Genomic DNA, 26,573 nt, shown 5'->3' with positions numbered 1-26,573 from the left:
CGGCCATTAGGGCCGGGCTGAAGCTGGTACCCGGGCGTGGCAGGGGGGCTCAACAGCGCCCCCTAGAACACAATCTTAAATCTTGGACACATACAAGAACGTATTAGTATGAAACTCGGTACACATATAGATCTCATCGGGCCAAACAACTTTCGCACTCTAAGTTATTAGCTCTGCCCAACAGGAAGTCAGCTATTATGGGTTGTTTGAAAAAGGCATGCTGTGGAATTTAATGTACTCCTCCTAGGGAATTGATCCGATCCACACCAAATTCGGTCAGCATGAAGTCAAGACATTGAGGATGCTAAATTGCGGACGGATTTTTGATATCTCGAACGGTTTGGCCGTGGCGATGAAACAAATTTATAGCGAGAAAAGATAAACAGGAAGTGTGTTATAACTTCTGCATACATTAACTGATCTTGATGAAACTTCCGCAGTGTGTTCGTTGTAAGAGGCCGATCACATGGATGTGACTATTGTGAGTCAAAGTTATAGCGCCACCAACTGGCAGCAGGAAGTGTGTCACTTTCAAAATGCTTTGAAATCACCCTCTTATTTTTACCCGATTTGCTTCAAACTTTATGTGTATAATGTAAACACACGGCAGATGTAGACCTGTGAAAGGATTTTTGATATCTTTAATACTGTTGCCGTGGCAACGCTTCAAACTTTAATATTCTTTTTTGATGCTTTTGAGACTCTTAACATACTTGAAATTGGATGAAACTCGACAGACACATCACATTTATTAGCCAGTAGACATGTGCAAAGTTTCAGAAACGGGCGTGGTGAGGGGCTCAGTAGCGCCACCTTTAGTCATAAGTGGGGGGGTTAGTTTTATCAACAGCAACAAAACTTGGTATGTGTATTGTTCTCATCAAGACGGACAACTTTCTAATTGACATTAACTACCTCCGACCAACAGGAAGAGAGATATTTTGGTTTGAATGTGGATTTTCTGAAGAATTTTCTCTCCCTCTCTCTGTGTCTCTGTGTGTGAGAGGGGAGGGGGGAATTTGACTATTGCTTTTATATTGTTAATCAAGGTTTCAGGGGCTTTTGGGGTCCTTAACGTGCTCAAAAACTCTTGAAACTTTGCACACAAGTCAGAACCCCCTGCCATCAGGGACGGGCTGAAGCTGGTACCCGGGCGTGGCAGGGGGGCTCAACAGCGCCCCCTTGAACGGGGTCCCAAAACTTGGTCCATAGATCAAACACGCTTGCATTAATTAATATGAAACTTGGTACACATATAGATCTCATCGGGCTGAACAACTTTCCCCCGGTCAAGTTTTACGCCAGCCCAACAGGAAGTCGGCTATTATGGGTTGTTTGGAAAACGCTTGCTGTGGAATGCGAAGTACTCCTCCTAGAGAATTCATCCAATCCCCACCAAACTCGGTGTGCATGAAGTCAAGACATTGAGGATTCTAAATTGCGGACGGATTTTTGATATCTCGAACGGTTTGGCCGTGGCGAGGAAACGAATTTATGGCGAGAAAAGAGAAACACGAAGTGGTATAACTTCTGCATACATTAACGGATCTTGATGAAACTTCACCAGTGTGTTCGTGGTAAGAGGCCGATCAGATGGATGTAACTGTTGTGAGTCAAAGTTATAGCGCCACCAACTGGCAGCAGGAAGTGTGTCACTTTCAAAATGCTTTTGACAAAAGTGGGGGGGTTAGTTTTACCCACAGTTTTAAAAATCAGTACGTACATTGGTCTCATCGAGCCGGACAACTTTCTAATATACAGTTATTAGCTTCGACCAATAGGAAGTCAGATATTTTGGTTTGAATGTGGATTTATTTGCAAATTCAGCCTCTGCTTTTTACCCACTCCTGCTAAGTGTTTTTTTTTTATTCACACCAAACTTTTTTAACACGATGAAAATACATTAAAGATGCTAAATTGTGAACGGATATTAAATATTTCAAACGGTTTTGACATGGCGAGGGATTAAAATATTGTCAAAAAAGGAATCATCTCATATATTCTTAAAATTTAATTATACACCATTTATTTTTATATAAAATTATACAAATATTAGAACTAAACCTATTTTATTCTGTTTTTGCAATTCAAGAAGTATGAAAAAGTTAAAAACAGGCTATTTAGTGCTATTTGTTTCAACAAAAAAGCAAACATAGGGCTATACTGCCCTCTTGTGTCCAAAAGGATATCAAAATAGTATATAAAACGTTTTACTAGGTAGGCCTATTGTATTTAAATATAAATGTATTAGGTATATGACTGTGAGGATATTTTCCCATCGGTTAAGCGACGTGTGACACGAGCGGGTGCTTTTAAATCGCTAATATAAAAGTGAAAGTAAAAAAACGGACGTCCGCACGGACATTGATAATGGTGCACGTTGGAAAGAATGATACTTTTAAACATAACACTAAACCGCCATTAGGTGTCGCCAGGCGACCATCTTAATGAGCGAGTCATTGATTCATTCGTTCAAACGATTCATTCCAATGACTGAGTCATTCATGATTGAGACAGATGTTTATGAATTGACCATTGAATCTTTGAGTCAAGCGATTCGTTTCAAAATGCTGAATCATTCAGTAATGAGAAAACAAGTTGCTGTGATCTTTGTTTAACTATTTTTGCTGCTGAAACAGAACAAAAACAGTCAATATTGCATCTAAAATGTAAGTGACTTAATTGTAACTGTTTATTAACCTGTTGTATGAAATCAATGTCACAGTTTCAATCGTGATTGTATTCAGGAAATAGTTGCCTACTCGTCAAGTGAGGTTGCTTAACTCTATCATATGTTATAAAATATATAAAAACTCCATATTTGTCATTTTTATAGTCAGTATGTTGTTAACTGGGTTGCTTTTTTGTGTGCTGCGCTCATTTGTTTACAATTCTCCTGGAGAAGCAGCATGAGCCTCAGCAGTGCAACCTTGTTACCATTGATCAGTAATACATTTATTATTAACTGATGATTGCAACTTAAAATGAATGTAATGAAATTAGAATAATCTCTCGTTTTAGTGATTCCCAAGTTATTTTTTTGTTATTGACGTTCTAATCAGGCTATACTCTGGTCGGGCAAGTAAAATTCTCTTTCAGGTAGGCCTATTGTATTTATATATAAATATATTAGGGATGTGACTGTGATAAAATTTTCCCACCGGTTAATCGACGTGTGACACCACTGAGCGCTTTTAAATCGCTAACTATAGTATAATATCAACTAGTAAAATACAGACGTCCGCACAGACATTGATAATGGTGCGGAGTAGAGCGAGCATTTTCAATTTATTCCTATGGATGTAGGAATTAACTAAAACATTTTATTTATGTTTTTGTGTCCACTGTTCAACCGCAACCGCGTCACACACACACACACACATTCCAGAATTGCAATCTTGACATCGCAGCCTGTTCATTATAGCCCTAATACAATATAATAATAAAAATAGTCAACCTAACATAAACGAATTACACTGCTCTGTTTAAATAGTCAGTAGTACAATCTGTACCATTCACAGTAAGCAGAGCTCCACTGTGATGTTTCCAAGAACATTTTTGCGCGCGTGAAGAGGATGATTTTTTCCATCGATATTGGAACACGAGTGAAGTACAAAGCCTATAATAAAGAATAGTTTAGCATCCAAATACATCGCAAATATTGAAACATTTTGATTCTAATGAGAGGGTTACGTGAGACCAACACTGCTTACTTTCGTTTTTATTTTTACATTAAATTTAAAGGATTTGTTGTGGAATATTTTGGGTGTATCATAAAATCAGAATAAGGTAAGACAAGTAAAATTTTCTGTCTTATATTTATATATATATATATACGTATATATATATACATATATATATATATATATATATGTGTATGTGTGTGTGTGCGTGTGTATATATATATATATATATATATATATATATATATATATATAGATAGATAGATAGATATATAGATATAGATAGACAGATATTTATATACATATATATATATATATATATATATATATATATATATATATATATATATGTGTGTGTGTGTGTGTATATATATATATATATATATATAAATATAGCTGCGAGCAGCGATGGAGGGCCAAAGCTGGTGGCACCGCCATCCCCGGTGCCTTTAGGTAACTAAAGGCACCGGGGTGGCGGTGCCACCGGCTTGGGCCCGCAATCGCTGCTCGCAGCTATATTTTTAAATTAAACACATTGTCCACCTTAATGCCAATTTGTGGTAACCATCTTTTTGAACCTTCTACTTTGGATTCAACTTTTGCACAGCTCAGAGAGAAGGGCCTAGTGCTGTTTCATGATTTGTTTCCTGATGATCATGTATTTGTGTCATTTCATGATTTACTGAGTAGATTCAAAATTCCTAAATCCAATTTATTCTGCTATTTTCAATGCATGACTTTGCTAAAGCAGACTTTTTTCTTTTTTTTTTTGCTACACTGTTTTGCTACACTGTCAAAGGCTCTTAACGGGATAGTTCACTTTGAAATTAAATGTTGGTATGTTTTATCTTAGCTCAAGGGCGTCCAAGATGTAGGTGTCTTTGTTTCCGCAGTAGTTTCAATTTTGATATTTTTAGGTCAAACCGTTCTTGTCTGTCAGTCATATAATGCAGGTCTATGGTCACTATCTCAAAGAGCATGCACAGAGTCCAAATGAAACAATTCCCCATCGTAAGTACACACTGATGACCTAAGACACGAAACGAGCGGTTTGTGTGAGAAAACGAACAGTATTTATATCGTTTTTACCAGTGGCGGCTCCAGAGATTTTCTGTTGCAGGTGCTATGGGGATGCTCAACACTTAAGAGAAGGTGCTTTGAATTTTGGGGCGTTTCATTATGGAGGGATGCAAATCGGACCACCCTTGGTATAGGCCTACACATGCGTACACGCCTGCATTAACTGTATACTCGTTCCGCGACTATAAGCATATATATACTGTAACTGTATATATATATATATGTATATATATATATATATACATATATATATATATGTAAAAGTATTCAAGGCAAGGGCAGGGACGCAACTACCCAGTGTCAGAGGGGTATGCAGCAACAATTTTGGCAATCATCAATCTGGTGCACTTTGAGAGTTAAAAATTAAAAGCTCCAACCCATATTCAGTGTGCAAATTAAACAAAGAAAAATTCAAACCTCTTTTAGTTACAGTGTCAGTCTACATTACACTACTACATAATAATAGTTATAATATTAATCCCACGATAGTAATAGCCATATATTGTAAAACAAATGCACTGCAAAATAAAGGAAACTTTCATAATTAGTTCTGTACTAATTTCTATACTTGAAAGAATGTATTTCTACTTCACATTAAAGATGTGATTGGGCCAGCCCAGTGTCAATCAAGAAAAGAACCAATAATTTTGATTGATCACGGCTGATCTACGTAAAAAAAAAAAAAAAAAAAAACCCTAAAGCTGACTTTTTTTGACCAATGCATTACACCGGCACTAACCCAAACGAATGGGCCCCCGCCGATGTACGAGTTTTATGGGCCGTTAAGACAAAAAAAAAAAAGTATGAGATGTATCGGCCCAAAAAGCACGTCGGCCAGCCCACCGGGAATCTCCCAGTAGTCCCGATAGTCTACATGCCTGGACGTCACACTTTAAATCCTACCTGTTGCCTTTCACCATCCACTTATTTAGCTGCTGTCGCATCAATTGACATGCCATCTACTTTTCTCTCTTTCTTTTTCTATGTTTAGTCCCCGACAGCTTTTTTGCTTTATCCATCATTTTCGACGACAACTCACTACTCGTTCCTGCTCGCTCCGCGCTCACGGCGCCACCGCCCGCTCGCAATTTTTTTATTATTATTTAATTCCTATTTTTAACAACATGAAAAAGACTATTCAAACATGACATTAAAATATAAATATAAACAATTACAGACATTTCTTGGGGGTGCTGGGCAGGTGCTATGGCTATTATAGGGGGAGCTACAGCACCACCTAGCTCCTCCCTGGCGCCGCCACTGGTTTTTACCTCTTGTACACAGCCACGTCCAAGTGATCTGAGGGCGCGCGCGCTTCCTGGTGTGTGATGGGTGCTTGCGCAGACTAAGCCAGAACGCGCGCACACGTCACACACCAGTAAACGCACGCGCCCTCAGATCACTTGACCACGTCTTGTTGCAATACTGTTGCATTGGAAATCTTCATGCCCCCTTCTAATGTTTCTTGGCTGAAGGACTTAATGTCCTTTCTACACCTGGAAAAACACTCCATCAGAGACTCTGTTAACTCATTTTATAAAATGTGGAATCCTATCATTTTCTTTGTTGAGACTGTACCTTCATTGGAGATTTGATGATTTTCTCCCCCTTTTTTTCCTCTTTTTCTTTTCTTCTGGTTCTTTTTTGGGGGGGGGGGGGGGGGGGTAATTTGGGATGGGTAGAGTGTTCTGTATATTTGTATCATTTTTTTATTTATTTCTATGGATGTTAAAAAAGAAAAACAGTAGGTTGTGATGTATTTCATATATGCCATGCACATATTGTAACTTCAAAATCTGCTCAATAAAAATATACATAAAGAAAATAAATAAATAATAACACTAGGAATAACAGCAAATTTTACAATGGCTACTTCACCTTCAATGACATATGTGACCCCTTCAAGATGAGACACAGACAACTGAATTCAGAATTGCATACTAACAGACTATAACTATTTTTGCCATAGAAAGATATAGGAGAATAGTAAGAGTATGCTAGGATGCAGTTCTGAATTCAGCAGCTGAATGAGGGAATGAGTGAGGCATATACAGTGCATGCATTCCTTGATTCAATGTCTGTTGCTTGCAGGTAGAGGTGATTAAAAGGTGGTTATCTTTTAATTGATCACATTTTGTATGTCTCTCTTATTTGACACAAAATTCAGTTCATAGAGCTCTCATGATGAATGACTGAATCAGGTGTGTTAAATGAAGAAGAAATACAAAATGTGCAGAGTGGTGAAGTTGAGTATCACTGACTAAGAAAATGGTAAGACAAAAGTTCATAATTTAAGATCAAAAGTTCATAATATACTTAGAAGTTATGTTGAATATTTTGCATTTTTTGCTGAATGTATGTGTTGTGTTACATGTATGGTCTGTCTCCCTTGTTTCATAGTGTTTTTGGTTTAGTCCTGTGACCCAGTTTCCCCCATCTGTCTAATTAGTCATCTCCTTCACCTGTGTCCTGTAATTATCTAATTTAGTTCCTTTTGTTTTCTCTGTGTATTTATACCCTGTGTTCTCCCTCAGTCTTCGTCCGTTCTCATTAATGTTTAGTGTGGTTTTCTCCTAGTTCCTGAGTTTTGTCATTAAAGACTATTATTTTCATCCTCCTTCATCTTCGTGCTATTTCCACTACCACGTTACAAAATGTTGTTTGTCACAACATGTCTATTTAAAATGAAGTGTTGACCGGACAGTTTTAAAGACTCACTCTAAAAAATGCCAAAACAAAGGAAAAAAGAACAGTTGTAATTGCTAATGTTCATTCACATTTGGTTGTAAAATTTGCAGGACATTTTAGATATCTTTAAAAATCTAAATCATTTTGATTTTAGGCAACTCTATCCCACATATATTGTAAAAGGAATAACAACTACTTGCAGGAAGGAGGTGTTGGAGGATACATGCAGAAGACATTAAAACTCCCAGTGAGTCCATTAGATGGCCTAATAAAAGACCCAAATGTGTATAGAAGTTTGATATGGCCATGCTTTTTAATATATTTTATCAATATCTTTAGATGATTGTTTAATGGTGATTTTGTTCAATTGTAGATGCAAGACATACAATATATTATTAACAATAAAAGTTACAAAACAACTCTGATGCCGGTAACATTTATTCAGGTTACACTGATTTCATGAGATTGGCAAATGATTAAAATGTTAATTAAACTGATGCAGATGTCAGCAGTGTTGTGACCTCACTAATACAGACATGCCTGTATATGTCTTAACAGAGTCAACCACTTTTAACAGAGATACATTCACAATCACAAACCAGATCAAATTCACAATCACAAACGTAGCTCAGAAAAACACCTCACAGTTACAGTACATGATTAAAAATCAAAGAGTAAGATTTGAAGCTCAAGATTTTTCTTTTGAACATTTGAAAGAAAATCTGTTCTAAAATAATGTCATGAATGTCAACAAAACAAAAGAATTCATGCATGTATAGGTAAAATAATTATTTGTCTCTAAGAGTACACCACAACATTCAAATTAGTACTTCAGGTTTATATATTTAAAACACATCTTTATTTTATTGGAATAAAACACTTAGCTTAGTTTAATTATTTTTCCTGTTTTCTTATTACAAGGCAAGAGCAAGAGCAAGAGCAAGCAACTTTTTGTTTAATGGCACTCATGCATTAGTCAGGATATGCTATGATTAATATTAAAACCAGCAGGGTTTTTTTCCATTTGTTGTCATAGTTAATGTTAATGGATTCTTGAATTTTAAGGTGTGAGTTTTAAGTTTTCTTACCATAATGTACTGGACTAATTTAAAAAGAGACCAAAGGGGCACAAGTTAATTTACTAAGCTTTCTTTTATAATGTCTTTCCAAGATGAGGGTATTTCTGCAGGCTCTGCATTGTACTCCAGTGCAAACTGCTCATTGAATTCTGCCATCACATATTTCCAGTATGCTGTGGCCTCTATGCTGGGGTCTGGATCGATTTGCCAGTCTGGATAGATTTTTTTGTATTCTTTATATGGATGCGACTGATTGTTAGTGTCACGGCACTCAAAGTTTCTGTTGCTGTGCACTAGTGATGAGCAGATGTCGGTCACTAGTTTCTTAGAATCATTAGATCTGTAGCGACCGAGACCTATTGGTCTGTGGATTGAGACAAAGTGTTCAGCGTGACCGTCTCCTCCAGCCTCACATGGTGCTTTACAGAATGGACACTGTTTCCCACAGCCATGCACTCGATTGAACAGCACATCCTGGGGTTTGGGGTGAAGACAGTATATTTTCCTTTGAAAATCTACTTCAAAACTTGTTTTCAGTGATTTATCCATGTCCGTTACAGAACATTGAAGGCATTCAGCAAATCTTCTTAGATTTGCATCGCTCAGTGTGCTGATTCTGTCCACTGCGTCCTTGGGAAAAACAAGCCTATTTACAAGTTTATTACAAATGTTCTCAATAAATCCCTTGATGTCATTTATCTTTCTGTCTCGCTCTGCCTCTTCAATGGCCTGTTTAATTTCACTGATGACTTCATTGACAAGGTTCTCCTCCAATGTGTACATTCTGTTCTCTGCTGAAAAGTGCTCTTTGATTTTGTCCACAATAAAGGCTTTAACAAACGTTTCATATGACGTGATGAACCCCAAATATGTTTCAAATTTAGATTTATTGAGAAGATTTTTCAAGATTGATTTCTGAAATGTTGTCCTTGATCCGAAAATTGCTACGTTTTCACCAGTCACCATCTTGTCTGCCATGTTCATGCCCAAGTTCTCTGAAATAAATCTTTCCAAGGCAGGTTTAAGGCAGTTTCTGATGAATTCATCAGCTTTCCTCTGACACTGGTCTCGTTCACTGTAAAGGTCAATGAAGTCAGAGCGGTATGTTTGTTTGAAGTTCTCCAAGGCTGTTTGCGGGTTGTTTTCCTTGATGAATTGATTGTGAATCTCTTGAAATTCTCTGCTTGCAAAGCCGCATATGTGCAGTTTAAGAGACAGCTCAAAATCTTCCTTTAGCTCAAGATCTTCATGAGCCTTAAGTTTATCATCAATCATGTTAAGAATTTCCCTGATATATGTGTCATCATAATCATCCTTACTTTCCCTCTTTAATTTAGCAAATTCCTGACAATCCCTGATGAGGTTTTCTGACATCTCTTGAACTGTATTGATATGGTTTTTATACCACCACTTGGATACACTTGTTTTGTCTTTGTAGGCAATAAACTTTCCATTGCCATGACTGTTTAAATCTTTAACATTGTCTAAGTTTATTGAACTTCCTTTAGATTGAAAATGTATCCTCAAACAAGTTAAAACTTTTGTCCTGATATCTTGTTGTTCGAGCCCTGTGTCTGCCAGTGTCCTGACAGTCTCCTGCCACATTTTTTCAAATGCTTCATCCAGCATGGAGTCTGACATGTCTGACTTGTTCTCACGACAGTTTTTCAGCAAGTTCAGAACTTTCTTCTCCATTGTGTCCATGTATGTCTTTTGGATTCCTTCCACTTTGATCATTCCATTTCGACGTGAAACAGCTGCATCCAGTTTGCTTTTGACAGAATTTGAAAGTTCCTTCTTCAAAGACTTGGCAGAGTTTATAAAGTCTTGTCGATAATTTTCCACTAGTTCAACATGACCTTCTCCTTGTTCATAGTATGATTTGATCTTGTAATTAATTTTATCTTGTCCTTTTGAAAGCTCAAATTCTGCTTCTTGTTGTAAATGACAACAAACATCTTCAACGGTGCACTTCTCAGAGTTTTTAAATTTTCCATGGTTTAAGATCTTGGTTTCAGCTTCTAATGCCCATGTGTGCATTTGCTTTCTCAGTGTCCAGTCCCATCTGTTGTACTCTGTGCACAGTTTCATGTATGCATCAGCCACCAGGCTGTTTCTGAAACTGAAGATGAATTTCTCATGTTTCACAGCTTTCCACAAGTCTTTGGTCCATTTAAGAAATTCATTGATGTTGTAGGACTTGTAAACTCTGAGGATTTCCATTATATGCTTTTTGAGAGCATACACAGACTCACTATAGCCAATACTCACGGGTGCCATTGGGGGGTTTCCATGCCACAATCCAGGGATGTAGTGGTCACCCGTCTCAGTGTCATAGTTCATCACATCTGTAAATTTGCTGAATTTTTTCTTCTCCATTTTGGCTGCAGCTTGTGTCATTTCATCCAGTTGTTCCAACAGAAACTTACGGTCTCTCATGTTTGAAACATGAGCCGAGACATCAGCAACATTCTGGTGTACAAACAAACACGTGTGTTTCTTTCCGACCTCCTTCATCCTGAGGAAGGCATGAACAATGATCTGTAAAATGTCTTTCATCTCTGTTGAATTCTCCATGGCAATGTTGACAATTGTTACGTCACTCAGTCCAACAACAAGAGTTGCCAACTCATTGTCATGTTCATGGCTGTTGTCCAGTTGTGCGAGCTCAGGGGATTTCAGTCCTTCAGTGTCAATTATCACTATATAATCACAATTGAGTTCTGCTTGGCGATCATCTGCTACTTTAATAAGCTGCATAAAGGCTCCCCTGGTGCACCTTCCACTGCTTACTGCAAACTGAACTCCAAACATGGTGTTCAACAGTGTTGACTTTCCTGAACTCTGGACCCCCAAAACCGTGACAACCATAATCCTGTTTTTGGACTCCACCAGTGTGTTTAATTCAGAAAACACACCAGAAAGCCATTTTTCAGGGACATTTGAAGAATCTCCATCCACTAGTTCAAGTGAAAATCCATCCAATAGTAGTTCAGCACAGAGTTTAGGTAAGTGTTCCAGCTGTTTTCGGTGAAGTGAATCTTCTGGAAGTGAGACTGAAGCCTCGTAAAGCTGGCTCATCTCTCGAATGAAGTGCTCCACTCCTAAAGAACTGTTTGATATCTTTTTATCAAGCTCAGCAATTTCTGCCTTATTTGGACAATCATCTTGACATTTCTGTTTGTACAGTTCTCTGAGTTGAGGCAGTACTTCATGTGATCGATTCTCTAGAGCGATTCTCAACCATTTTAAGAAGTAGGCCCTTTCTGGTGTTGATATTGCACTGATAAAGCAGCTCATAGTGGCAGACATGTTTTTGCTACGTTGCTCTTCTCTGAGTTTATCTTTCTGTTTCTCAAGGTCATTTTTGTACTTCTCAATATCCTCATCCCCTAATTCCTTCAGCCGGCATTTCTCCTTTTCTAACTTGGCCAGTTTAATCAAGATCTCTCCTTGCAAGGGCAGCTCCTCCTTCTTGAACTGCACTATATCCTTTATTTTTGATGTGATTTCATATGCACATTTTTTTGCACGCTGACATTCTTCACCATCCTCGTCCACCAAGATTCCCAGATTTCGTGCAATCTCAGCTAAACGAACAACTGAGGTTTTGAGATTGTTGTTCTTAATTGCATCTTGTAATTTGCTCTGAATTTTGTCAACAAAGTCTGCATCATTATGGCTGGATTTAAAGATGAAATTGCTTTTCTTCAGATTGAGCTTGTTGACTGTTGCTTTTATGTTGTTGTTGGAGTCCCCCACAAAAAATAGCTGAGGTGTAGGTTTCTGACTGGGGACTGAAAATAATTGTGTATCTAAAAACTGTGATTCAAAAAACACAAACATAGCAGTTGAAGCCTCACAAAGAAAAGAGTACTGTGTTTCAAAGTCCTGGATGTCACCTCTCAAGTTTGCAATCGCTATTGGCTCAGGAAAGACATCAATGTTCTTGTTTCCACAAGGAAGATACAAGGTCATCTCAACTAAGCCATTTGATATTTTATTGTCGATGTTTCCACAACCCATGTTGAAGTGCACAAAGGTATCGGTGTATTGTTGTGAATTGCTGAGCAGTTTATTCAGAATTTCTGATTTGGAAATGTTGCACCTGCCAAGTCTCACAAAAGACACTAACGGTAGGTCTGAGAGAACAATCCTTTCTTCCACAAATCCACTTGGATCTGACAGGGAGTGTGGTCTGTATTTTTTCACAATATCTCTCATTGCCCAAAGCATAAGCGTGATCTGATTGTTATCACTGTTTGGAAGCAGCAGAGGAATCGCAAACTGACACATGGACATTTTCATGATCATTTCCTGCTGAAGAAAACTGTCAGAACAAAGAAACACAGCAGTCAAAACATCTAAAGGGTTTACTGACTGAGAACAGTCTGATTCAGCACTATCCTGATCATCATCCCACTCTGAATCTTCTGACTCATCTGAAGAGGAAAACTTAACACTCCTCGCTGTCCTTTGTAGCAACATCAGTCTCTTCAAGAACAGCCATGGCAGATCTGAAAGGGACTGGACAAGCACATCTGTCACACTGTTCTTGTTGATCTGCAGCACTGTGTGCAGAGTGAGTTTCTTGCCATAATACTCTGCCAAACCCACATTTTCCAGGAGGATCTTCATGATTTTCCCTGTAAATTAGAAGAAAATGAGTTACATTTTAAAATATCTTCTTTTGTGTTCAACAGAAGAAAGAAACTCATACAGGTTTGGAACAACTTGAGGGTGAGTAAGTGATGACAAAATTTTCAGCCCTTCCTTGGACTTCAGACAAATCACCAAATCATCCTAACCGAGAGCAGGCAGCACATAATAAGAGGTATACACACAGGATAAATGGGAATATGGGATAGCCAGCATGGTCAAAATAGATCATTGAATTATTGAAGTAAACAGCCAGTATTAAAATTAGAAAACATAAGCAAATCAAAAGAAATAGGTCAAATGAATACAACTGAATAAAGATACAAATGAAATAAACAGTGCTTTAGAAATATTACAGAAACTGAATGAAGTAATCAAATGTAAAAAAAAACAACAACAACAACAACATTTTATAGACTTCACTGTATGAACTACATATACATTGATCCTTATTAAAGGGGCCATAACATGCCTTAATATTATTTTAATAGGTTTCTTGTGGTTTACATATAATGTTGGTACAGTTTTTGCACATAAAGCAGTTATATAAAATTAATTTTTCTGCCCTAATTTTGATCTTTAGTCTAAAATGCTCTGTATTAGTTCTGAGTGTCATTTAAGACAGCCACTGTTACGACTGGCTAACCCATCCCATCCCACCCCTGGTAGACTTCAAGAAAATAAAAATAAAATACAAACATAGAATGTAGACCCAAAAAAAAAATAATAATAAATAAATAAAAATTACATGGATGTTAAAAAAGTTGACACAATATCAAAAGCAGCATGCAATAAATTCACTCTGTCTTAACATTGGATCCATGCATACGAGAAGTTGAGAGTTCCATCGATATAATGTCCAGCAAAGACACTGTCCATGTTCGTCTGTCCATTGTGTGAGGAGAATTCCAGCGGTTAACTAAAAATTGTTTTGCCGCTGTGAGAGCGGTAAAACAGTCCCAAAAGAAGTGCAAGTACGTGCCTAGAGATCCTTGAGAACACAGATTACACTTGGGAGAGGAAGATAGATTCATATAGAAACGTTTCATAGGAGTCAAGTAAACCCTATGTAGTAATTTCTAGTGTATCATTTGATGATTGGGGTTCTTCGAAGACAACTTAAACATCCTCCATACCGGATCCGAAAATAAAACATGCACATCTTTATTAAGATCCTTGGCTTAAACAGCTGTAATAGATAAGGGTTTGAATGAATGTTCAAGAAGATACCGATAAATAACTGAAACAGAAGAGGGAGATCTCTCAGAAGGAATGATTATTTTTGCAGTGGGTGAATAGGTAAATGAGAGTCCCAAGGCAAGGGTGAGAAGCTCAGTCACTCGGGAGGAGCTCAGAGTAGAGCTGCTGCTCCTCCACATCGAGAGGGGCCAGCTGAGGTGGCTCGGGCATCTTTTCAGGATGCCTCCTGGACGCCTTCCCGGGAAGGTGTTCTGGGCATGTCCCACCGGGAGGAGACCCCGGGGAAGACCTAGGACACGCTGGAGGGACTATGTCTCCCGGCTGGCCTGGGAACGCCTCGGTGTCCCCCCGGAAGATCTGGAGGAAGTGTCTAGGGAGAGGGAAGTCTGGGCATCCCTGCTTAGACTGCTGCCCCCGCGACCCAGCCCCGGATAAGCGGAAGAAGATGGATGGATGGATGGATTGAGTCCCAAGGCACCCCATATGCCCGAAGGGCCAATCTTATTCGCAAATACATATAAAAATATGTACCTTGTAAATTACAGACTGAGCATTCTTAAAGTCATTGCTAGGGAGGTTGTGTCTGGAGTGCCAGGGCGATACACTGTAAAAAAAAAAAAAAAAGTTGAGAAAACGTAAAAGTTTAAGGCAACCAGCTGCAGGACATTTTTGAGTTTTCTCAACTTACGTGTTTGAGTTATCTCCACTTTTCTCAACTTTTTTCATGTTAAATAGTTGAATAAACCTTAAGAACTGAATTTGTCCTACAAACCGTAAGTTGGATTTTTTACAGTGTACCTGAGGGACCGACCAAGAGGGCTCCGCCACATCTGGAGAACTGAGGGGCTGGGTGGTAACCTAACCCTAACCCATGCAGAGAGAGGCCATATCCTTAACTTCAAGACCCACAAGACCAGGGCCATGCACAGATATTTTGAGGGGCAGTGGCCTAAACCAAAAAAAAGGGGCACTAAGGGGGTGGTTGCTTGTTAACACAAATTATCCAGTTATTACAAAATGTACAATTAAAAGAGAAGACAGCACACACTCAAATACATTTTAGACTTTATTGTAGATGTTTTGATAGAACATCACAATTACACATTGCTGATAATAACAGAAACTATTTACCATTTTACATTTTGGTATTTACCTTTTCCTTTTACAGCAAAACCTTTCTATTTGGTACCATGTCCTGAAAGATCTTAATAACCTCATCTTTTACGTTCTTGTCCACACGCATTATGAAGTTTAGTTTTCACCAGCTTCAACTTCGAGAATGAGCGTTCAACAGCGGCTGTTGAGACAGATAGTGTTGCAAATATTTTCAACAGCTTAAAAAGTGTTGGAAACACAACATGAGCATCAAACTCCTTAAATGTTTCCAAAATTGCATGGGCACTTTTTTGTGAACATGTGAATGAAGAGTGGAAAACTCTAAGCTCAGTTCGCAGCTGTTCCTCCTCCTCTTGAAATCCGTAAAACTCACAGAGAGTATTGGCAGCATTAAGTGCTTCAGCATCTGCAGTGTCTTTCCACTTTGATGGCTCAATCAAACAATGCAGTGACATCACAATTTTGTCAGTGTTCCCCTTCCCTTGAAATCACCTGTGGAGTTCCTGAATCAGGGAATCCAAAAAAGTGAAGTACATCCTTAAGGGCCCTACACACCGGGACGAATATCGGCGCGCGTTATTCGCCAGCGTTTTTCAACGCGTTTTTTGTGTTCACACCCAAGCGATTTTCGCTGACGATGAGCCGAGTGAACATGCAAATTCATTCCCTGACATTAGATGGCGCTTAATGTAAAACAGAAACCACTCCATAACAATTCTCTTTTATCAAGATTTTTGTAGTCGCTGTCGCGTTTGTCATATAGTTCTTTATGTTCCGACACCAACGAGACCAGCAGCTCTACACTCATCTTGCCTTGCATCTTCCTCGTCTCATTTCTTCCCGGCAGTGTAGACGCTACTTGGTGTCTATCTTCTTCGCCGTTACGTATGTGTGCACGGCAAGACCGTTTGTGTTTGAGCGCCCCCAAGTTGTGTTTTACTGTAACTTCAGAAGCTCCAGACACGTGAGCAAAAGCGCCAATCTCATTGGTCGGATAGTTTTTGACGCGGCGCGTCAAACCAAAAAAACGAACCCGAGGCGTTTTTTAAAAAATGACGCTTTTACGCGTGCCGTTTTTCGCGCCGGTGTGCACACTCACATTGGCGCCCTTTGTTTAGTCATGAGGCGTTAAACGTCGGCGAATATCGCGCGCGAAATTCGTCCCGGTGTGAACAGGCCTTTACTCTGTACTCCTCTAAAGTCTGTGGCTGGTGGTCCTCTGTTGCTGATGTTGAGCAGTACTTAAACTTTGTTGGTACTTTTCGCCGCCTTGCTTGTCCTGGAATCTCTTCAGGCACATTGATCCCTCTTGTCTCTGCTTGAATGGTAGTGTACTGAAGTTGTGTGACGTCAGTACAATTTGGTAGGTGGCCAATGAGCATTTGCCCATTGGGGCATATAAACCGTTCATTCATGCCTCCTGGTGTGCGTCATGGTTGAGAGCCCGCCCCTTCCTGTCGCAACTACGGATTGAGTGTGCGGCTGGGTGGCTGAGGGTTTGTGCGCGTGGGTTGCTGCTTACTCCCAGTACGGTGTGCCTTCAGGGCTTCCATCGGTGTGGCATCGCAGCTTAACTGATCGGAACACCACCTGTTGCAATCAACAAGGCTGTTACATGATTCTCTTACGGTATATGTTGAAGTGTAACGATCGTATTCTCTGGTCTTCATGGACACTAAAGTGGGTTAAGTGAGCAGTCGCATTAAACAGCGCGCGCGCTCTCTCTCTCCGCCACTCGCTCTTTAAAGCCACGCTGCTGCTTTCTACACACCATTACGTTTAAGTTAAACATGTCTATGCGGGCTTGAAAGATAATTTTTTTGTTTGTTTGTTTGCTACTAGTTGGCATTTTTTTTACTTTTTGGAAGATTTGTTTTTTTTTTGTTATTTGATTCTGAGTGATTGTGTCTGCTTGGAATTACTTTCAGGTGTAATGTTATTACCGTTAACTCTGTATTTGGTGTAAGTTTCTGCCGCGGTCACAGTAGATCTGTTTGTTTTTCTTGAATGTGAATGTGAGTGTTTAGAGTAATTATATTTTGTTTATTTTGGGGTGCATTGTAAATTGTTTATTTTCGTGTTGGTTTTCGTCATGTTAGAGTCAAGAAATTGAGTTGAATGTTTGTTTGTTTTCTTTGTTTGGTTATTTAAATAGTTTAGTTTATTAATTATCTACATTTTTCTTTTTTTTTCTTCTTTCCTTTAGGAGCTGAGGACTTCCCGGAGCGGGCTGGTTGTCGGTCTCACTGCAGGTTTTGCTTCACTAAGAGTGTTATTGCAGTTTCATTATTGCCGTGTCACTACCTTTGGTTATTTGCAGTGAATTTGGTGGGTGTACGTTGGGTTGGCGTGCTTCTTATGGTAGACCTGCTGCCAGCACACTAGCCTGCTCCTGACCGGAAGCCTCAGCCCCTGTGAAGATTTATTGTGAATCTGTGGAGATTTATTGTGAATCTGTGAAGGTTTATTGTGAATCTTGTGAGGGTTTATTGTGAACCCTGTGAAGGTTTATTGTGAATCTTGTGAAGGTTTATTTATTTTTTCGCTTTGTCCAATTCAATCATGACCCATGTGAATTATTGATTTTAAATCATTGATCAACTTTTAGCCTTAATAAAACATTTTTGTACGGAAGCCCATGCCTCTTGCCTTTTCTAGGTGGAACGTATTTGTGTGCTTTATTTGGGTTGTTTTCCCCGTTAACCTGGGGTGGCGTAGTCGCTAAAATTGAGCCACTTGCTACATGTGGCGTAGTCGGCAGGGTCCACAGGATTTTTGGCAGAGGCGTGGGACCGTATAGTAGTTTGTTTTGTATTTATGTGTGTTTTCTTTTTTTTTTTTTTCTCTCTTTTGTAGGAATAAAGCAGTAGCGTGTGCTCTGGAGACGGCAGTTTCTGGTTTGACTCCCTTCGGTGACGTCCCTTGGGGTTGGGTATAAAGTATATATATTTTATAATAATGGAGGGAGAATTACAGGAACTTAAAGAGCTTGTGGCTCAACTGTGAGCTGATAACGAGAGATTGCGACAGGAGGGGGCGTTTGAGCTGCAGGGGGCTAGCGTTGCTGGACCTAGCACCTCTGCCACAGGCTTTTCCTCCATACCTCCACCATTGACTGGTACTAGGAGGTGCCTAAGTTAGTGCACACAGCCGTCAAGGCAGAGAACTTGTGTATCACTTGTTTTCCGTTGTATAGCCGTCATGGCAAGAGCACTTGTAACCAGTATTTCGCATTGTGTAGCCGTCAAGGCAGAGAACTTGTGTATCACTCGTTTCTCGTTGTATAGCCGTTATGGCAAGAGCACTTGTAACCAGTGTTTCTTATTGTGTAGCCGTCAAGGAGGGGAACTAGTGTATCACTTGTTTCTCGTTGTATAGCCGTCATGGCAAGAGCACTTGTAACCAGTGTTTCTTATTGTGTAGCTGTCAAGGCAGAGAACTTGTGTATCACTTGTTTTCCGTTGTATAGCCGTCATGGCAAGAGTACTTGTAACCAGTATTTCGCATTGTGTAGCCGTCAAGGCCGAGAACTTGTGTATCACTTGTTTCTCGTTGTATAGCCGTTATGGCAAGAGCACTTGTAACCAGTGTTTCTTATTGTGTAGCCGTCAAGGCAGAGAACTTGTGTATCACTTGTTTTCCGTTGTATAGCCGTCATGGCAAGAGTACTTGTAACCAGTATTTCGCATTGTGTAGCCGTCAAGGCCGAGAACTTGTGTATCACTTGTTTCTCGTTGTATAGCCGTTATGGCAAGAGCACTTGTAACCAGTGTTTCTTATTGTGTAGCCGTCAAGGCAGAGAACTTGTGTATCACTTGTTTCTCGTTGTATAGCCGTCATGGCAAGAGCACTTGTAACCAGTGTTTCTTATTGTGTAGCCATCAAGGCAGAGAATTGTGTATCACTCGTTTCTCGGTGTGCAGCCGTCATGGCAGAGAACTTGTGTGCCGCTTGTTTCTCGGTATGAGTGCCAGTTAGTCTGAATGATTTGAGTATGATGATGCTGATCCATTGTTCTCTGTATTCTCAGATTTTAGGTGCAGTGAAGCATATCCATCGCCTTTTTGTAAATGATTTTAAGTGTTGTCGCTATGGTGGTTTGTCTAATTTTGTCTCTACCTACTTTAGGCCCTGGAATTGAGTGGCAAGGGTTTGCTTATCATCGGGGCGACGACACAAAAGTAAGGGGTAGAATGTAGTGAAGTTGTGTGACGTCAGTACAATTTGGTAGGTGGCCAATGAGCCTTTTTTTTGAGCCTGCTTTATTTGGGTTGTTTTCCCCGTTAACCTGGGGTGGCGTAGTCGCTAAAATTGAGCCACTTGCTACATGTGGCGTAGTCGGCAGGGTCCACAGGATTTTTGGCAGAGGCGTGGGACCGTATAGTAGTTTGTTTTGTATTTATGTGTGTTTTCTTTTTCTTTTTTTTTTCTCTCTTTTGTAGGAATAAAGCAGTAGCGTGTGCTCTGGAGACGGCAGTTTCTGGTTTGACTCCCTTCGGTGACGTCCCTTGGGGTTGGGTATAAAGTATATATATTTTATAATAATGGAGGGAGAATTACAGGAACTTAAAGAGCTTGTGGCTCAACTGTGAGCTGATAACGAGAGATTGCGACAGGAGGGGGCGTTTGAGCTGCAGGGGGCTAGCGTTGCTGGACTTGAAATTGACTTTGAATGTTTGTTTGTTTTCTTTGTTTGGTTATTTAAATAGTTTAGTTTATTAATTATCTATATTTTTCTTTTTTTTCCTCTTTCCTTTAGGAGCTGAGGACTTCCCGGAGCGGGCTGGTTGTCGGTCTCACTGCAGGTTTTGCTTCACTAAGAGTGTTATTGCAGTTTCATTATTGCCGTGTCACTACCTTTGGTTATTTGCAGTGAATTTGGTGGGTGTACGTTGGGTTGGCGTGCTTCTTATGGTAGACCTGCTGCCAGCACACTAGCCTGCTCCTGACTGGAAGCCTCAGCCCCTGTGAAGATTTATTGTGAATCTGTGGAGATTTATTGAGAATCTGTGAAGGTTTATTGTGAACCTTGTGAGGGTTTATTGTGAACCCTGTGAAGGTTTATTGTGAATCTTGTGAAGGTTTATTATTTTTTCGCTTTGTCCAATTCAATCATGACCCATGTGAATTAGTGATTTTAAATCATTGATCAACTTTTAGTCTTAATAAAACATTTTTGTACGGAAGCCCATGCCTCTTGCCTTTTCTAGGTGGAACGTATTTGTGTGCTTTATTTGGGTTGTTTTCCCCGTTAACCTGGGGTGGCGTAGTTGCTAAAATTGAGCCACTTGCTACAGTAGCATTGTGAAATATTTCTTTGAATTGCTCTTCAGTCCTCAGTGTGTTCATTTTGCTAATGACACCATTTACAACAGTGTATGCTGCTGCCAAGTCCAAGTCTTGCCGCTGAAGAGCATTTGAAGCAACTGCTGTCTCCATGAATATTGGAGTTGTTATCGCCAAGCAAAAATAAATTCAAAGTTAATGCTGTGCAATGCTGCAACTAGATCAGGTGGCTCAGACTTGGTCAGATCTTCCAAAAATTGCACAACTTCAGGGAGGCATTTTCTGAGAGTCCTGAGGGCTGTTTCCCTGCAGGTCCATCGGTTGTCTGAGAGCTTCTGTAGCTCAAGGGCACGCTGGCCAGGATTCATGGCTTGCTGTGTTTGAACAAAAGCTGCATGTCATTTTGTGGAGATGGCAATGAAGGTGTAAAGTTTTTCAACTACTGTCAAAAAACTGACAAAGTGAATGCTTGACTTTGCACTCTCCACTAATACAAGATTCAAACAATGAGCATGGCAATGAACATATAATGCCTTTTCATTTTGCTTTTGTATTGTAGTCCTTTGTAAGGCCCACTCATGTTGGCTGCTCCATCATAACCCTGATCATGGATGTCCTCAACTTTTAGCTGGTTCTCCTTCAGCAAGTTAATTACTAGGTTTTCAAGCTGTTCTCCTGTTGTTGACTGAACATCACAGAGCTGAATGAAGGGCTCCTTTATGGTCATGTCATGTACATAGCGCACCACAAAGCACACCTGTTCGATGTGTGATACATCAGTAGTCTCATTAAGTAAAATTGAAAATATTGACGCTTCCCTTACTTCCTTCAGAATTTCCCGTTTCACATAAATAGCCATTGCTCTAATTAGGTCATTTTGTATTCGGTTTGAGAGGAGAGACACCTGAGGTTTTTGACATGATGCTTGTTTTTCTTTGATGTTGTCAAGATGAAGCTTAAGGACACTGTCATATTCACCTTATTCCGCCCCGCCCACTTTTACTTCTGTCCAGTACTTCCGTTGTAAACCAACTTCCGGTTTAGCGGACCCTCATTCAATTTCGAGGAGAACTGCAGAGAAGTCTCACTGATAAAATGTCACATAAGATAAGCTAATTTGTGCCAAATGTGCTATGTACGTGTGTACCAACAGCACAGCAATGCACTGTTTCTCGGGGTAATTTTTAAACGACTTTTAGGTGTTTATATAACCCGTCTGCCTGTCTGATCGCAGCCCGGCCGATGTGTAGTGTTTAGCCTACATTAGCCACAAACATCTAATGTTGTAATGGTCTCACTACAGGACACATACACATGCTATACCTTGTTTGAAAGCTATGGTCCTCTAGAATTCAGTCGCTGGATTTATTTTACAGCCATTACTTGTGTTAGAGATCAAACCATAAGAAATTGCAGCTAGCAGTTAGCTAAGCTAACGTTACCCTCTTGTTCATCTAGTTGAGGCTCTACTTTCTTTCTACACCAGTTCGTGGCTATTTTTTTCTCATCTGTTGGCTATACACTGCAAATGTATCTGGTGATTAAGCAAACAAACTGTGGTGTAATAATGTTTCAAACTTTACATGTAGCAGTGTTTGTGCACATCTTCATAACTAAGTAATAGCTATTAGAAAGACACAGCTATTATTAAATAATTTGATTGTGGCATTGTTTCAAAAGCTTCAAGTGAAATGTACTTTAGTACGTTGCAGCAGTTGTTAATAACCATAGGCCAACGCATTTGGCTATAATATTATAGTCTATCTACTTATATCAAGACAGATAACAGATTGGACCAGGGCAAACAAAGCGCTAAGTAGCTAAACCAGGAAGTGAGATTACGCGGATGGCGCCACCCAGTGCTACTTCCGGAATAAGGTGAATTGGCCAACCAACTCAGAACAGTCTCAGACTTGGCAGGCATGATGTGAAGAGACTCAGGCTTAGCAGGCATGACGTGAAGAGACTCAGGCTTGTCTTTTTTTTTGTATTGTTATTATTGTTATTATTATTATTATTACGATTACTGTAATTATTATTGATATCACTGTCAATTATATTTGCGTCATCGCAAAATGTTATCATCATCGCCATCTTTAGCATTACTATTTTTTTGTTATTACTGCTGCTATTATTATTGATATAAATGTTGTTATTATTATTATTATTGTTATTATTGATTTTATTGATTTTATTATTATTATTTTTTCTCTCTGTCAACACAAATCTTATCATCACCTTTCTTTTTTTATTTTGTTAGTATGCGTACCACTACTGTTATTGTTATCATTATTATCACTATTATCAATGTTATATATTATTATTATTGATATTACTATTGCCGTCAACACAACTTATCACCATCTTTAGTATCATTATTGTATTATTACTGTTATTATTATTACTGATATTACTGTTACGTCACCACAAAATATTAATATCATTATTATTATATATGCTATTACTATTTAAATACTTCTACTATTACTATTATTTGTCTTTTTTTTTTCATTGCTGTTATTATTACTGCTGTTTTATTGTTGTTTTTGTGTTTTGTTGTTGTGTTATGTCACCCTATGTTGTAAGTTTTGCACTCCTAATAAAAAAAAAGATTACAAAAAAGAGACTCAGGCTTGGCAGGCATGACGTGAAGTGGCTCAGACTGAGAGGATTCTGGGGGTTTGCGGTGTTCCTCATCTGTTAAACCCACAGTAAGCGATGAGCCGCTTAACAAAAGGGAATAGTCAATATACTGGGCCAGGGAAAAATGATTTTTTTCCCCTGGCAATTGGGACCGCACCGGATCGTTCAGCCCAAAACGAAAAATGTCTTTAAGAGCCACATCGTTAAATTTTACCTGGTAGCACAGTCCACAAAATTCCTCCACATACGTTTCCAGGGGAAGATTCCCCTGGTGTAAGTTTAGGAGGGCAACTGCTGGGTTCATTGGTGTAGGTCAAGTATTCTGTAATAGATCCACTGGAGCCGAGTTGAGAGATGAGAACCCAAGTGCAGTTTATTATAAACAAAAGCAAACATGAAAAAAAACAAAAAAAACATGGCATGGCAGGGCATGAAAACTCAAAAACAAGACATGAACTAGAACAGAACTTCACAAACAGTGGTTACAGCTGACAATACTTGACAGAGACACATGGCAAACATGAGGGCTTAAATACACAGACTAATGACAAGACAAGGGACACCTGTGAACAATAATCAGACAATTAACCAATGACAAGACACATGGCAGGATCACATGATAAACAGGGAATCACGTGACACACAAAAAAAAAAAATGTGACAACTGTCAGACAGTTTAACAACACTTTGATTTGGCTGATGCTCAATGGGCTCTCCTTCACTCTCTGAGCCTGCCTCTGCCTCATCTTCAATGGAGTAATAAGTAATAGACATTTAATTTCATATAGCATACAGCATAAATCCGTATACTGTGCTAATATACAACTCATTTAGAGCCTATGATGTGTTAGTCTCAACTAAGACAAGTGATTATAATGGGAAATATACTTACAAGAATTAAACTGACAAGCTGTCTGCTAACTGTTCTATATGATGATTTACCTGCTGGCTTGCTGGAGCTTTGAATCCATGTTTGCAGTGTTGAACTGCCTTTAGCAGCCTCCCTTCGCCTTTTCTCTCTCTGTCTCTGTCTTCTTTTTTGTGAAGGCATTGTTTTGTTTTTGTTGTCTTCTGGGGTGGGGGGGTTGTCTACAAAGAGTGCCAACAACAGAAAATTTAGTTATTTGTATTAGATCTGATCGAGAGTACAATAATTTGATTAGACAAGCAGCTAATTCTAAGAACGTGGATATGTTGTACAAGTTGTTAGCAGTAGAAGACCAAGAGCAAAACATTACCGACATAAATAAAATAAAAAAAGACTAATTTCGCAGATTCAACCACTGTCTTGCATAGCCTACCTGTTAATGCAACAGCTTTCGTGAACTGTCGAGACTGTGTTTGAGGTATTATCATATTTAATCAACCTTGTCCTAGTTTTGTTTAGTAAAGTTTTAGTCAACTAAATGTCTGAGCATTTTAGTCTAGTTTTAGTTAATGAAAACTAAGCCACATTTTAATCATGCTGCATAATGGTTAAATTGATAATCCTGATTATTTTGTTCAAAATTATAATAAATTATAATAAATATAAATTTCATTAGAATTATTATGGTTTCACCTATAAGCAGAAAAATCAAGAGAATGTCAGCCCATATGAATGGTTTATTTTACCATCTAACCACCATCTCATCTAATTTCCTGATTTATTATAGATTTATTATATCAGTGGTTTTAAATTCTGGTCCACCTGGGGACCCACCGCTCTGCACGTTTTGTATGTCTCTAATAACTGACAGGTGTGAATCAGGTGTGTTAAATAAGGGTGACATACAACATGTGCAGAGCTTGGGTCCCCAGGAGGACCAGGATTAAAATCCACTGATCTATACAAACATTGTAGAACAAAAACAACAACAACAACAAATTAAACTAATAGTACTAATAGACAGAAAGATAGTACTAGTACTTACTCTGCACAGGGAATGCTTCTCTGAGGTCTGCAGGTGGCTGCACTTTTCCCTTTGATTTTCTATGAAATATACATTTAAACAAGAACATGTTGTAATCATCCAGGTAGATGCTGCAACTTGGTGGTGGTTGAGGAGATTCCCCCTTCTGTAAAGCGCTTTGAGCACCCAGAAAAGCTCTATATAAATGTAAAGAAATATTATTATTATTATTTTGTCTTTTAGAATAAAAGCAGTTTGTCTTACGCTACGGAATCATCATTTGGTTTGGAGACCTAACGGTGAAAATGAAAGCTCAAATAAGTAGCTTGGTCAGAGTAGCAGGAAAAATTATGGGAATACAGACACTCTTCACATGTGTTGTGTTCAGAGTATGTGTGATGAACTCTGGTAGGAGATACTGTACAGGGTCCCGCTATGCAAGCATAATCATTACAAACATTCGTTTGTTCTATTGTCGACAAAACTGATTAATAAGCAACTCCAGTAAGGTGGTGATATAACTGCATGTACTGTTGGCGGATTAGAGGTAATATAAATACAGGAGTTGCATGCTTTTAGGTAATTTATGAACTAATAGTGTTTATGTTTTTATTTTATTTAATAATAGTGTTTTTTATTTAGTTTAGGGAAGAATGCTTTATGTGGAATGAATATTAATGTTTGAATGATGGATATTTTTGGTGGGTTGATGTTGCAGCAGTTCTCTCATCTAAGACAAATTTCCCCTATAGGGGAGAAAATAAAAAAGTACCTTGACCTGCCTCGACTTACTTCTACTTCTTACATACTGTATACATTTTTAAAAATTAAGCTTAGCGTCAGTTCTGGCATGTCACGTTAGTCAACTCGCATCAGCTGACTTTCAGCTGATCCACGTCTACCTGTAGGAATACGACACCTATCATAAGCTCCTCAGTATTATCAGAACTATGACGCTATCGTGTTTCTTTAAGGAGCCAACTAAAAGGCGAAATTCGGCAGGCAAACCGCATCATCTCACAAGGAATCGTGCAATCGTGAATTTAGCGAGAGGAATTCTAGGAAAGGATTTCACCTCAGATTAATTCAAGTTTGTGAACTTGAACACGAGATTCGCCGCACTTGTTCTAGGCTTATCTGGTTGCATTGGAAAAATGCTTGTTCTTGATTCTATCCGATTATTGCAACATGCTGTGTTAAAGTAGCACATGCTTTTGGCTAAAGCTAATCTATATTATCGGTAACAT

At 38.9% G+C, this 26,573-nt stretch overlaps 1 protein-coding gene across 1 annotated transcript; it reads right to left on the bottom strand.

Moving 5' to 3' along the window:
• Positions 1–7,878: 7,878 nt before the first annotated feature.
• Positions 7,879–25,371, bottom strand: LOC311285698 (up-regulator of cell proliferation-like). The gene is made up of 3 exons (XM_084401507.1): positions 25,348–25,371; positions 24,377–24,523; positions 7,879–13,176 (listed from the first exon to the last, which is right to left on the bottom strand). Exons 2-3 carry the CDS (start codon positions 24,483–24,485, stop codon positions 8,585–8,587), a joined length of 4,701 nt encoding a protein of 1,566 aa, XP_084257633.1. The 5' UTR covers positions 24,486–24,523; positions 25,348–25,371; the 3' UTR covers positions 7,879–8,584.
• Between the last annotated feature and the right edge of the window lie 1,202 nt (positions 25,372–26,573).

The sequence above is a fragment of the Rutilus rutilus genome (genome assembly GCF_951802725.1).
Source record: "Rutilus rutilus genome assembly, chromosome: 25".
NCBI lineage: Eukaryota > Metazoa > Chordata > Actinopteri > Cypriniformes > Leuciscidae > Rutilus > Rutilus rutilus.
This window is presented reverse-complemented; position numbering and strand designations above follow the sequence as displayed.